This window comes from Rhodamnia argentea, chromosome 10, assembly GCF_020921035.1.
Source record: "Rhodamnia argentea isolate NSW1041297 chromosome 10, ASM2092103v1, whole genome shotgun sequence".
Taxonomy (NCBI): domain Eukaryota; kingdom Viridiplantae; phylum Streptophyta; class Magnoliopsida; order Myrtales; family Myrtaceae; genus Rhodamnia; species Rhodamnia argentea.
In genome coordinates, this window is record NC_063159.1 from 10,780,972 (window position 1) to 10,795,484 (window position 14,513).

Below are 14,513 nucleotides of genomic sequence, written 5' to 3' on the forward strand. Positions count from 1 at the left end.
TGCTAGTAGTGCTACTTTTATTGAGCTTTTGGATATTAAAATCAGGCTTTTAATAATATAGGGTGGCTTAAATTTCTTAAATTCAACGTTAGTTACCACCGTAGTTTATCTTTTGGCAAATAACAAAATTAATCTTGTGGGATATCCAAATGGGTTAACCACGCGTCAACAGCCAAAAGGATCAGGAAGTTTAAACAAATCAGCCAAAATCATGGACGAAAACTAAAAATGATCCACATAGTTATGGGGCTAGTGTGTCATTATCGAACTTATTGGGGAGCGCATCGTAATTATCCGAAACCTTTAGCCACTCCCACAAAACTCCCACCACCAACCGAAAAACCGAAACGAAAATGGCGATAACTCTCCGCTCTCCACCTTGCTTCGCCAGCAAACTCCGTCATCGTCTCCACCTCTCTCTCGCCACGAGAAGAAAGCTCGCCGTCAAATCTCAAAACCTGTCGAGCGATGAGAATTCGACCGCCGAGACCGACCAGCCGTCCCCCGTCGCAGCTCCGGCCAAGAAGTCCGCGTCGCCAGGGCTGGGATTTGGCTCGAGCCGTTCGTCGTCGAGCAAATCGACCTCCGCCGCGGTTACTAGCAAGATAAAACAGGGAGGGAAGAGAGAGAGAGCGTCGATCATTAGGCGGACACCGGTCGAAAAGCCTGCGTTCTTTTCGAAGGAGGACGAGGGAAATGCGGAGGAGCAGGGGAGGAACGAGAGTGCGTTCCTTCTTACTTGGTTAGGTCTTGGTGGAATCATCCTCGTCGAGGGCATTGCTCTCGCGGCTTCCGGTAATTACTCAATCGATCATGTAATTGAATTTGATCGAGTAAATTGACCTTGAGTTTGGGTGATATACCCTGTTAGAGAGAGGCATGTAGTCAAAATTAGAGTGGACGACCCAAAGCGAGAAGCATGCCGCTTTGTTTATCAAAGCAGACTTCTGAATAAAGTCCAATTGGCATAAGCTTAGCTTAGATTCGTAATCAAATGCTACGTTCTGTTTCCCATTGAATAAGTAGAGGTCACTATACAAGTGAAGACCTCCTTAAAGATTTTACACTTGATAAGGGGGTGTAGAGAATGTTTAGGAAATGTAATACAACATTTTCTTTTATTGAATGAATAAGAAAAAATTAGGGATCTTTATCAAGTGTCCCCAGACCCATAGGCAATACAGCATTTGCTTTCTTACAATGAATACCTCCAAATGAATGAAACGAGTGAACGCATTGACTGAGACGTTGAGCCGAAGAAAAAGAAAGAGATGGTGAGCTTATGAGTGATTGTTATAAATCAATATTGAGTGTTAAGAATCTGCTAGCTAAGGCTAACCAATGATCTCTTAGTTCGTGGTGAATATGCCAGAACCTTAATCTTAGTCCTCTTTGAGAGTTCTTCTGCTCTCAATGGCCGTCAAGAGAGTTGAAAGTGCAACGCATGGATTATAATCAATTATTTCCCCTTCTACATCTGCTTTGGCCCATTTCATAAATGTGAAAATTAACACAAGACATCAGCACGATCGCATGCTTCTTTGCCAATGTTGCTGAAGCTGGACAACGGCTAAACATGATCCAGTTTATTGCATGTACTGGCTCCATTGGCTTAATCAACTGGAAAATGACAAAGAATGCTCTTAGGGAACTTGTTTAAACTTATTAAATGCACTTGGAAGTGTTGCCATTTCTATGTGAGGTGGATGATTTTCTTGTAATGCATCCTCTTTCAATTTTCAGGCTGTCTTGATTGTTAATTTCAATTTTTTTCTCATAATTGCTGTCTTAAGGGCACTTCTTACCAGACAATTTCCAAATTAGTGTGTGATAAGCATTCAGGCATCATGATTTGATTAGCATGAGCTTGTTATCAGTGACACCGACCTCTTTCTATTGTTTAACTAGCCAGTGTCTGTGACCACCTTTATCCTCTAAATTTCTCTGGATATTCTTCTTTTCAACTATTGTGCTTTCGTTGGAATGACAGGAAAGAAGCAATTTATCATGTTCATGCTGATGATTCTTTAAAAGTCCATGAATATGAGGTGTTAGTAGTGATTCCTGTTGGTGTGCTTGGTCTGAATCATATGCTCCCATTTCCTTAATTGCTATGCTGTAGCATAATCTTGGTTGGAAGGTTTAGTAGCACATATCTTGGAGCTTCTTTTCTTTTCTTTCTTCACATTTATTAACCTGTGAGCTTGTTCCATGCCTTCGGGAACTAGTGGATTTTCAGATTTGCATTGATATAAATCTGAAGGAAGAAACTTGGTGACAGTCCAAGCTACTCAAAGCCCCATTCATGCTGCCCTTTGTCTTTGCCGTATTTCTTGTTTCACCTTTTTGGAGTCGTTTCTTTCTTAGAATTCTCGCTTGAACATGTGTTTTAGCAAAGTGGTTATTTAAGAATGTGTCACTCTTGGTGACTTTTTCATGTAACAAGCAGTCAACCTTTTCCTCTCTAATTGCTACGTGCAACTTCCCCAGTCTTACTGAGATATTGTTCTGAAGCATTCAAATGCAGCTCGTGAATCTAACCTTATGCTTCTCTCTGGACTGTACAGGCTTCTTACCAGATGAGTGGGATAAGTTTTTCGTGAAGTATCTGTATCCGTCTTTTACCCCGACAGTTGGCCTGTTTGTTGCTGGATCTGTTGCATACGGCGTTCTGAAGTACCTACAGAATGAAAATCTTGAAGCCGAAGAATGAGTTCCAGTTGATACTTCCAGGTTGTACAAACGACTGACAGTAAATAGTTATGGCTATGCATCACCTCATTTTATTTGGAATTCCTCCCTCTAAAATGTTGGATACGAGCCTTGTGAGCAAAGATAGTTTTTGGACAGCGCGATAGCAACTTCATGCGGTGGACACTGTACTGCATATAGTGATTTTGATCACTAGCCTAGCCATATCATCAGTTTTAAGCGTTTGTGATTCATGCTATTTGATGATGCCTGAACTCACTCTAGCTCAATCAAGGTCCGTGGCTCTCACGCATATCCTCAATCTCTGAGTGCTGGGCCTAGTCCATTCGCCTCTCATAAATCATACTGCAGTGCTGGACTCATCCAAGATGCGGGTTAATTGAAGTGACTCTTCTGCTTCTCGGGTCATGACCATCTGGGTATCATTGGCGAGCAAGACAGGTCATCTAGTTATTTTGTTGGCACTCTTTGTTAACTGGATCAGTCTGATAGAAGTACCCTTAACGCACGATGCATAAACAAATTAAATAGGTGTACCCAGCTGCCCGGTCTTTGCACAGATCATCGTTTTTTTCAGCACGTTTCAGTTACTGAGCCTTGTAATTGTTACCTAATTGCGCCATTATTGCACCGAACTCAAATTAGCTAACAATACCCAACTTGAAAAGTTATACCAGCCAGAGAGCTTCGAAATGTCTCAGGACCATATTTAACTCCGAGCATCAATAAGGCGTGAAGCTCCTGATACGGGGTCGGTGACACTGATAATTTTAGTTGGACATTATAACATCCGTTGCTGACCCTTCATTCGAGGCTGTGCTAATAACAGCACCTATCCTAGCGGTCAAAGTAACAGCATGATTGGGAGACAGCCAAAGCAGCTCTCCCTCCCATGTCAGTTGGATATACGATGGATATACATGCCTGCTAACCTTTCAGTTATAGCTTATAGGCATACCTGTTGCCTGATCAGGTGCATTTCACATATTTCATTCTTTTCGGAAGGGGGAAAAAAAATACCCCCCATGTCATGGTGAACCTCTCCTGAACATTCCACTTAAAAACGAAAAAAAAAAAAAAACTACCCGTCAGGAACTCAACCCAAGTCAAAGGTGAGTCTCATGCGTCAGTTTGTGGATCGCGGCCTCTTTTCCTTGTTCCTGTTCCTAACTCCTCCCGGTAGTTCCCAATGTTTGGCACTTTTCACGTAACCTTATTTATACCATTCCAATACCGAAAGGGGAAAGAGCAAGAAAGGAAGAACCGTAGCTACAGGATGTGCCTACCTTTTTGCCTTTCTCTAATGCTGTTAAATAGGAGTCCACTTTATAGGGGATGATGCATGCAGTGTCTTTTGTCTAGCCAGTGAATGGTTCGTTTTATTGCTTGGACATACCTGCACTGCACGGGGTACAGTCATGTCTGTTCTGTCTTGATCGAAGTCTGAGACATTGTTCGCGATATTGGCACAAAATGAGGTGTCCAGACCGATCAAAGATTTGCGTATCTGGAAGAATGAGATTGCTCCTATGCCATGGAGAAGCTCCATACAACATAGCAGAAGCATTGCAGAGGCAGCGATAGCTCGGTCACCCCCATTCTAGCTTTCTTCGAAAGATACCAAACTATCAACAGCACTTGGGAGCCAATTTATCAACTGCCCTTAAAACATCTGAGAGCTACGGCTGCTAAATGAACGATGCCCATATTCCGGGAATAACCGAGAAGTCTGGTCCCTAATGACCCATGACGGGGTAGATGTAAGCGATCGCAAACCATCGTATTCTGACCATATCAATGTTGTGGGTACGTGGATCATCGAGTGGGACTATGTGACTGCCAGTCTTAAAGTATCGGATGTTTCCTTTGGTCTGAACAGAAAATATCAAGTGGGAAACCTACACACTTCCAGACGTTGGATTAAACAACTGAAAAGGTCATTTAACAAGGAAATGATGTCGGGTCAGTGAGGGGGGGAAAAAGCAGAGCCATTTCTTTTAGTCGCAGAAGGGGCTTTCCTAGGTCAAAAGACGAATATTCAGGCGCCGCTACTGATTTTCAGCTGGTGCCAACTGTAAGCATTTTGTTAATCATTAGAGCAGATTAACTAATGTAATCTAAAGGAAGAGACTCCTATTCCTGATTAGCAGGATCCCACCTGCCATGAGGGGGATGATTGTCTTCGGAGGTCGAATCACGCGTCGTCTTGCTCGGATTTGGTATTAAAACTCGCGCGACGATGCTAACCAACCACCGGGTTCTTTATCCAAATCTCTAAAGGAAAGTTGAGGCGCGGGGATTCTTTGCTTCGCGCACAATACTGGTGGACAAGCCAGTAGCCACCCTCGGGACCTCGTCGTCCATTTCGGACAGCAGGTCTCGGAGGGCTTCTTCCCTGTTTCGCAGTAAGCGGCATAGTTCCATTCCTGATGTTTCGATGCTTTGTTGGTGCAAAGCTAAAGCGAAACACACGCATGAGAAATAGACTTTGGAGCTTATGATTGTCTTATCTGGTCCCAAAAGCATCGAACCTTGGGCACTGGTGAATGGGGACGAGCTTTGCAACTTTCCCAATATGAACACAGCAAACAGCATTAGTCCTATGCTCTCTCTCTGTCTCTCTCTCTTCGGTACAAATAGAAAAGTTGGGAACGTTAAACAGCAAAAGTCGAATGCTTTATGCACAACTTTTAATGCCTAAATTCACTCACCCCGGTTTTCTCCACGGTCCAACGCCTGAGATTTTTTTTCCGGTGGCAACGATGTTGGCAGCTTGGGCTTGAAGATTTGTGGAGCTTTAAGGAAAGAGCCGTGATGTTGTTTCTGTCGGTTCGAGGACTTAACTTTTCCCCCTGGCAAATGGCCTTCATTTAATATTAAGGGGGAATCACGCCCAGAGAAAGACTTTGGATTTCTCCCTTGTTCAATAAGCAATGCCGGTGTTAAAACATCCGGAGGTTGGAGCTAGTTTCGAACTCTTGGCGTCAAAACTTAAATCCAAGCCATAACGGGGAGGAAAGCTATATTTATTTGTACAAGACGTGTTATAACCATGCATTGAAGGCTGAAGCGATGCGGGAATGTGGTTAACATTCGAATTAGATTAATAATGCTTGTCTGAGATCTTCGAAAGTCCTTTGGTTTTCCGACATGATGGTTTGTCGTTTGGACAATTTTCATCTAAGTGTGGGATTTTTTTTCAAACTTTGATATTTTGGAAAGCGGAAGTGGGGGTCCCATCACACACATTCTTTTTCGTGGCTGCATTTCCTAAAAAGTGACCTGAGCAAAAGAAAAGAGAAAGGACGTAATTGACAAATGGGTCCCATCCTCCTCAGAGATTTTAATCGAACGTGCCGCCCAAGGTTTTTTGCAAAATTCGGCCTCTACGTAGCGTCCCCTCAGTCTCTTTTGTCCTTTTTTTCCTCTTCCCTGTTTCCAATATTGAATATTTTCAAGTGAACTAAATTCTACATTTACCAAAAGTTAAAATATTATATTGAATAAATTAAAAATTAAAAAATGATATTACGCATTGACTAAAGTTCGAAAATCATATTCGAAATTATTAAAAATTTAAGATTGAAATCACACGTTGCACCAAAGTTTAAGAATAATTTTTATAATCACCCGTTAAAAAATCTCAATTGTGTATTTATCGCACGAGAGGTTGGAGTAGGTTTTGAATGTGCTACATAGATTTCACTCGTCAACGCAATCTTTTTTTCTTGTTTTTTTTTGTAAGAATCAGATTCTGTTTTTAATCAAAAGATTAATTCTACTTCAGTTACTGCCTGAAAAAAAAAAAAAAAAAAAAAAAGGAAAACTGACTCCTCCTGTCCATAATTGACAGAGCACCCATTTTTCAGCACGTGACATTTCCTGTTGCGGACCAATCGATCCATACGGATTCTGATAAAATGGCCACATGACTCCTGACGTTACAACTTCAGAAATAGCCGATGTACATGTCCGCTGACATTAACATGGGAATATCGGACGGACCGAACGGAGGACACGACAATGGCGAAGCGCACGATTCCTTTCGAGGCTGAAATTTACAAGGTAGTTTTCGATGCTCTTGTCTAGCCTAAAATTTCCATAGTTTAAGTAGCAAAGAAATGGGAAGCGAACTTTTGCATCAGGTCCATTTCATGTATTGAAAGCTGGGACAGTTTCTTTCACGTGCCTAATTAAACACCCTCCCCCAACCCAACCACGACGTTTTTTCGGAGCTGGCCAAGGCAGTAGTACCAAGTACCGTGTAATAACATTCAAATTTGAAGCGGAAAGATCGAATTGAATTGGATGGGTTGCTGTGCTGCTTCCACACCAAATGTTTGCGTGCTTCCTTCATTGCTCGACCCACTCCCACTGTCTCTCTTCAATGCCCAAATCAAACCATTAAACAACCGCCGTCCCAATAAAAGACGAAAGACTTTCCTTTTTGTATACGAGGACAGTATACGATTCTTATTACATATTTAACAGACTTAACTACCACAACTAATCATTCATTACGAGAGCAGAGCAGACCCAGAACACCTCCCCACAAGAATCCAAAGCAAAATGGATAATAGTAATACCCACTTAGAAGTTTTTTCGAATTTGAAAGGAAGGAAGAGGGAACCCTCCAAAACCCAGAAGAAAACAAACGACCAAAAGACCAAAAATCAAAAGGGGAAGAGATCACTACTGATCGAGGGCGTTCGGGCCAGTGCAGTAGCTGACCACATGGTTCCACACCCACTGGACCAGGAACTTCCGTCGGATCCCCTTCATGTTATACGTGGCCCCATCCCCGTCCTCCAGCATCTGCCCCGTGTAGGACCCCCCGCCCCCGGTCCCGTAGATCCCCTCGCACAGGTCCGCGATCTCCACCGGGAAGCTCGGGTCCTGGCCCGCGTACCAGGCGTTGGCCAGCGGGTTCGTCGCCAGCTCGGCCATCTCGTGCCCGATCACGCTCACCATTCCGTCCACGCCGGCGTCGCCGTTCGGGGCCCTCAGCGGCTTCAGCCCAGGTATGTAGTCGGGCACCGCGAACGGGTACGCGCACACGCCCGGGCAGAGCTTGGCGCTGTTGCCCACCCACGCGTACGGGAGCGTGTACCCCACGATGGACGGGAAGGTGAAGTAGTGGAAACCACACACGTTGTTGCAGAAATCCTGGACGTACACGTCGGCGGAGGTGAGCAGCAGGTACAGCCCGCTCTTGGGGTTGATCGGGAGCGGCCTCGTCCTGGCCGTGACGGCGCTCTTGATCACCGACTGTACGGACAGCCTCGTGAGCGACTTGCCGTGGGAATAGAACCGGTCGTTCTTCTCCTCGCCGAGCAGGACGGCCCGGGAGATGTTCTCCCCGGTCTGGTCCGTGTACATCTGGACCGTCCTCCACCACCCGGCCACGGAGGGCCGCTTGACGTCGGTGGCGGAGATGGAGTTGATGAACTCGCGGATGACCTTCTTGTGGGCCTTGGGCCAGGCGCCGTACCAGATGGTGTGGACGGTGATGTTGGCCGTGAGGACCGGGCCCATGTGGTACTTCAGCTTCACGAACTCGGACGAGCCCTCGTACTTCTTAGAATCGCCGAAGATATCGGAGGCGTTGGGCTTCAGGTGGGGCCAGGGCCGCCATGCATCGGAGGGCGCAGGGAGGAGGAGAAGGGCGAGGAGGGTGTGGACGAGAATCGCCGGAAGAAGCAGCGCCGGCCGCCGGACGTCACGCGACAGGCGCATTTTAGTGGGAGACTGGGTTGGTTTCGGGGGTTAAGTAGACGAAGAAGAAGAAGATGAGGGAAGCCAAGTGGAGTGTCGTTCGAGTATTACTAGTTTGTTTTTATATGTGTCCGAAGTGGAAGAGGAAAAAAAAAAATCTAAAAACGACATGTTTTTTCAAATATTTCGGACTTGCTTTTTGTAAGCAAGTGCTTTTTTTTTTTTCTTTTTTTATTATTGGTTATATGAGGAGGCATTGATTTGCGGGTAATGGAGGACAGATAGATTCTTAAAAAGAGTGGAATAGAAAGGGTTGGGGAAGAGGTGGGGGCGTGGGGCGCGGGGCCTACCGTGTGGGGGCCAGGAACGACCATGATGGCAATCGTCGCCATCGGAACGATCAATCTGATCAAGGAGGGGTCGCTTTTTTTTCCTTTTTCTTTTTTTGTTTCTTTTTGCGCGGGAAAATCATAGGATTGGAGGAGGGGTAGTTCGGGGAATTCGGGCGACATTTTTTCCTTTCCTCGTTCGTGTTTTGTTCCCCGGGGGACCGGCGACGGACGCAAGAGGGGTCGGTTCCCATGTGGGTCGATCGCCCAACATTGTCGAATTCGTGTCGTTGTCGTACCTCCATGGCCGTAGTTAGGCCACCTCGAAGAGGGTGGCGTCTACTGTCGGCGTTGCATAATTTCTCCTTGATGGTCTAAGCATTATATGATCCAGAGAAGAGGCAATTACGAGTCCAATCCCCCCCTTTTGTTCTCTTGCTTGACGACGACAAAGTATGGAGGAGCCAATCGAAACGGGTGGGAAAAAAAAAAAAAAAAACAGAGGGGAACAGGGGAGCAACCTTCAATTCCTCTTGCCAGAATTTGTGTTCGAAGTTTTGGGGGGAATGCAGATTCTTGTCTGCTTAGCAGTGGCTTGATGTTAAGGTATCACGGTTGCATGGAAACCACTAGAAACTGACGGGGTTGTCGCCGTGGTTTACATAACTCGTCGCTTTAGCTAGGATTAATTTCGAGTGTCCGTGTTTGCCAAAGTTTTTCTCGATCCACCATTTTAGAATGTCTCGAACGATTTACCACCGTAAATTACGAATTGAACTGTTGAAAAGCACGGGCGACATATCCAAATTGTCAATAGGATTTTAGTACGGAGTTTCTTTATATCATACTCCTAGGCTAAGAGTTAGTTTTTTGTTTCAGCTTCCTCCCATCACGAGATATTTACATCTATCGCTGTTGAAAGTTCAAAACATATTACTTCTTACATTTAGTGGCTTAGGGTACCAATGATAACCATTCTGTTCCACACTCACTAGCCAAAAATAATTTCTTTTTCTTTTTTTCTATTCTATGAAGGAGTTTCTTAGCAGAGAGATGCATTTAAAAACGATACAAAATTTTTATTTTCAGAGCAGAAATTCATTTGATAACAATATTAAACTTCCGCGTTGATCGGCGACCAATGGCCGGTGGCAAGGTGCCGGCAATGGCGGCCGAGGGATAGCAAATGGTGGAAGGGGATCGACAACAGGGGGAAGGCGGCCGGCGACCGACGACCAGCGGATGGCTACCGGGGAACGAACATAAGAAGAGCTTTTATTTCCATTTTTCTTCTAGAAATAAAAAAAAATTAAAACATTTCTACTTCTTATTTCTATTTCAATTTTATTTTTAGATTAAAATTTTATTTCAGAAATAAAAAATTGAAATTACGGTATTAAATGAATTTTTATTTCAAATTTTTTTAAAATAAATAAAATGATTATCATTTGCGTTAAATCCATTCCACGCATAACTTCATTAGTCCATCTGTTCATGGATTGCTTTGATTTATGGGAGGTGGGAGAATGTGCATTTGACAGCAACAAGCAATAATTGCGGATCGATCGATATGAACCCAACCAAAGTTAAAGGAATCGGGGCTAGGACGATAATCCAATCAATAAAGATAGGTGGAGCTCATTGCCAACAAGTCATCTCAATTGCAGTCCCACATTGTCAATAATTAAAGTTCACATATCAAACTATTGTCAATAATTAAAGCTCACATATCAAACTTTCTTACCTTTCCCCATTGAAATGCTAATCCCATATGCTTGATTACTGACTTTATATATTGTTGTATTCATGTGATCAATATCCATCTATAAAATTTATGATGCATCCGTTTCACGAAAATTTTAAAATTTAAAAAAATATATTTTTCGAAAAACAATTGGTGATATTGCTTCGCAAAATTACTTAACAAGAAGTGTTTTCATTATCGATAATAATTTATGCCGATTTCGCGGGCATTGAAAATATTTTTCATTTCGAATTTTTAAGGGATATAAGTGATTATTTTTTCGGAAAATATTTTTCGAATCTTGATTTTTTTTTCGTGAAACAAAGGCACCTTTTAAAACTTTTAGAACGATTACGTTGGTCTATCTGAGTTCAAATCTTTTCAAACCTATATTTATCTTCCTACTTTCCAACATGTTGTTGGAGCCAATACTATACCTTTCGTGCATATACGTACACATCTCTCCTAATTCGGCTTGCACGTTAAACAAAGTGCTAACATATTGCCCGACATCGCTTAAAATCAATTCATGTATGCACTTTATATTCATGCGATCTCCCTCTACCCGATTTCTCAAAATCTCACATTCCAAGGGCAAAGGCATTTTATTTTCTAAAGAACGATGCTAATTACATTAAATCAGATAGCAAAACAAGGATACTAAGGAACGTGATTAGGCTTTTAAATAAGTAGATCATGTGCAATAACCAAAAATAACAAATTGATTACACATACCATTTAATAAACTAATCTTATCTTTTCCAAATTGAGGTATGTGAAAATGTGGGGGATCTTCTGGTGCCCCTGTTCTTCGGCTTGATTTGTCTGTAAAATAGCCTAAACTTTGCCTTGCCTCGAATTACATCGATACCCTTGAGTTTGGGCGTCTTTCTCCAGCATAAGAGTGAGTGGTGATCAGAGGTGATCGATGTCAAGATAAGCCAATTCTAACCCCGAAATCGAAAATTAGATCAAAAAGGTCGGTTCTTATTCCGGTTGTCCTCCCCGCACCAGGACCGTCCTCAAAACTAGGGTTGCTGGGCCTTTTTTTTTTTTTTCCTGTTTAGCATTCCTATCCCGGAAAACCTTTCTCGAGCAGGTATTGCCACAAGATATATTAGGCAACAGTCACTGTAGGGTCGTCCGGGCAAACTGTGTATAGGAGTTGACAAACGAAGTTCCTTGCGCTTACATTTGGGAATTTGACCCGAATCGAGCCAAACACGGCCAAACTTTCACTACAAGCCGATGCGTGTGGAGGCCCTTCTGACAAAAGAGTTTGAAAGGAGAGCCGGAAAAAGTCGTGGGGCGCAGCAGTAGTTGGAGAAAAACATCAAAGCAAGCTGTACAGTGCAGGGCAGGGCAGGGCAGGGCATCTGTGTCAGCTGTCGCCCATTATATAACACACTTACAGGACCAGGTCCAGGGCCAGGATACAACTTTTTCACCGTTCGATGCCATGATTAGGCATTGGCTAATCAATGCGCAAAATGACTGTGTTCGTACGTGTCAAAATGGATTGCCACGTTGTATATCCTGCGTGGCAATGCATTTGCTCACTTTCCTCTGGCCCTTCGTTGCTATATTATATCTCCGGTGGAGCGATACCGACTCGGTGATCTTTTTTGTTTTAAGTTCCATTTATTTCGTTGAAAATATTTTTCTCATTTTTTGATATTTAACTCGTTTAAATAATGAGTTACGGGTAATGTTTCTTTAATCAACAAAAAATATATGTGTAAATCCAAAAAAAAAAATGATTTTCTTTTTAAAAATAATTTTCAAAACGTGACTACCGACTAGATATCGATGCTTGGACCCGAAATCTACGCTACGACACGAAAACCCGAATTCTGATTCTCGAATCCTTGGCACCCGAGCTTGGAACCTCGATGCCCGTGCCCGGATCCTCAACGGCCACACCTAGGTCTATTGTAATCGAGCCCGAAATCCCGACGCCCAAGCCCGGGTCCACAAAGGTCGAGCACGAGATCCCGGTACCCGAGCTCGGATCCCCAACATCGAGCTCGGGACCTTGATGCCCGTGCTTTGTTCCATCGATGCCGCACTTGTGTCAAGGTCTATCGAGGTCGAACTCGGGACTCTAGTGCTCATGTTTGGTTCCCCGACTGGCCAAGCATAAGTTATTGACGCCCGAATTGTATGTGTTTATTTTTGAAAATCCAATCAGAAATTCCCATGTCAAGCGACGCAAAGTATTTTTCAGCTCATTTTTTAGGCTTCAGCCAAACACGAAAAAAATATAATTATTTTCCTGAAAAATATTTTTTTTTTCAAAAATGTTTCATTTTTTACAAAACAAACGGAGCGGTTAGTGAAAACCTCGTTTCCATGTCTCCCTAGCAGATCGATGCAGATGGTCAATTTGCAATATCGGTCGATTACAAGTCTGTGTTGGACGTTAACTTGAAAATCTCTCCTTGCTTGGACTATTCTTGGTGCTGTGATTGCGACGAGCTTTGGCTTTGGCATGAATTTGCCCTTTGCCCAATGAATCACTTTTGGAGAGAAAAGCCACCGAAAGAAGGCATCATCTCATGCCCCCATCACTCAAAACAATGCAATCAGGCAATTCACGTTACGGTGCTCGTTTTCACTTTTGTTACCCGACCGGGACTTCCTCCTGAATTACAGAGCAATCCATTTGTAATGGACCCCCAATCAATGGTTGTACTGGCACAGATATTTTCACAGTAAACTTTTTATGTGAAAAGGCAGCACGCGTCCAGGTTCGACGTCCCCAACACTATCACCATATAGAGACAATAACAATACCGTTGAAAAAAGCACAGAAAATGCCTTGTATATTGCAAATTTATTTCTCTATCGGAATAGAAAAACGCCCAAAAACAAATCTAACTCTATATTGGGAGAGAAAATATGCAAAAGAGATGTCAATTGATAGCAAAATCACTTTCAAATAAGATGACTGTTGAACAATAGTGTACTCGCGCTCAACTATATGAAGCGAGCACCGAAACCGAAGCGAACGAGCACATTTAGAATAGCATATTCTGATTCTTTCGAGGCGCTCGCACTTCAAACTTCCCACATAAAGGAAGTCGACGAGGTCATCCGCAAAATCAATGAAGGAGTCTTGAAAAATGACGAGGACACATAGATATTGGAAAACAAACGCTCTCCCTCGAAAAAGTCCCTAGAGAAGGAGGGGGTTGGGCAGCGCTTTTTTGGGAGGAGGGGAAACTCTAGGTTGGAAAAAATAATAATTATATTTCGTCCCGTTAAGTCCTAAACCATTTTACGATTTACCAATTGAGTCTACCAGTCAATTTTGGCCAGAAATTGCTGGTGTGGACGTCAATCACCCTACGTGGCACGGCCGACGCTGGCCTGGACAATTTTTACTTTTATCTTGATGTTTTTTCGAATTTTTTCTTCATTCGTCATATGAAGAACATGAGAGCCAGACATCAATTTTTCACTTGTTGGCGTGAAAATTTACGAGAAATATCAGTTACTGATGCGTTCAGATTCTTTTATTATATGAAAGATAGATCTGCTATCGACATGAAAAAAAAAAACAGGTCGAAAGCAAGTGGATGTTTCTTGGTCATGGGAGCTCATTTATCATGTTCTGGGTCACAATGAGGCAAGGGATTTGGTCACTTTCCTGACTTGTTGCTGCTGTTTTGAAGATATTGTTTGTCCTTTGTCTCGGCAATAGCAAATTGAGATTGGTCCCATAAGCGCGTCTCGCTTTCTCAGATTTGATCCGGCGTGGGTTATGTCTCCACCAGGACAGGGTACTCTTTTGCTTCTCCCCAGTTTCTCTGTTTGCCTAGAAAAGAAATTTATGGGATCGAGCCGAGGTCGCGTCGCGTTGCGTCCCGAATCCGACCCCATTGCCTGAGGGACGAGTGCGTTTGGGAATGCATTTCGAAGTAATTTTAGGACACTGTTAGGACGATTAAAAAAATGCGTAATCTAATTCGTGTCTCTTTAGCGAACCTAAACAGAGCATTCAGCAGAGT

At 43.3% G+C, this 14,513-nt stretch overlaps 2 protein-coding genes across 3 annotated transcripts; one reads left to right on the forward strand and one right to left on the reverse strand.

The window, feature by feature from the left end:
* The first annotated feature begins 296 nt into the window (after positions 1-296).
* LOC115742643 (protein LPA2) lies at positions 297-2,907 on the forward strand. 2 transcript variants are annotated; one of them, XM_048271884.1, is made up of 3 exons: positions 297-795; positions 1,991-2,048; positions 2,568-2,694. In XM_048271884.1, exons 1-2 carry the CDS (start codon positions 354-356, stop codon positions 2,029-2,031), a joined length of 483 nt encoding a protein of 160 aa, XP_048127841.1. In that variant the 5' UTR covers positions 297-353; the 3' UTR covers positions 2,032-2,048; positions 2,568-2,694. The 2 variants fall into 2 exon arrangements, with proteins under 2 accessions (XP_048127841.1, XP_030532916.1); XM_030677056.2 differs by lacking the exon at positions 1,991-2,048 and having other exon boundaries at positions 301-795; positions 2,568-2,907.
* Positions 2,908-7,130: 4,223 nt separating this feature from the next.
* LOC115742642 (protein EXORDIUM-like 3) lies at positions 7,131-8,527 on the reverse strand. The gene has a single exon (XM_030677055.2). The coding sequence runs from the start codon at positions 8,446-8,448 to the stop codon at positions 7,405-7,407; it is 1,044 nt and encodes a 347-aa protein (XP_030532915.1). The 5' UTR covers positions 8,449-8,527; the 3' UTR covers positions 7,131-7,404.
* Positions 8,528-14,513: the final 5,986 nt, after the last annotated feature.

Bases quoted from the DNA above. Each gene is read 5' to 3' on its own strand.
- LOC115742643 (XM_030677056.2), top strand. From the start codon at position 354: ATGGCGATAACTCTCCGCTCTCCACCTTGCTTCGCCAGCAAACTCCGT. The intron at 796-2,567 runs GTAATTACTCAA...TGGACTGTACAG, and splicing joins CATTGCTCTCGCGGCTTCCG to GCTTCTTACCAGATGAGTGG.
- LOC115742642 (XM_030677055.2), bottom strand. From the start codon at position 8,448: ATGCGCCTGTCGCGTGACGTCCGGCGGCCGGCGCTGCTTCTTCCGGCG.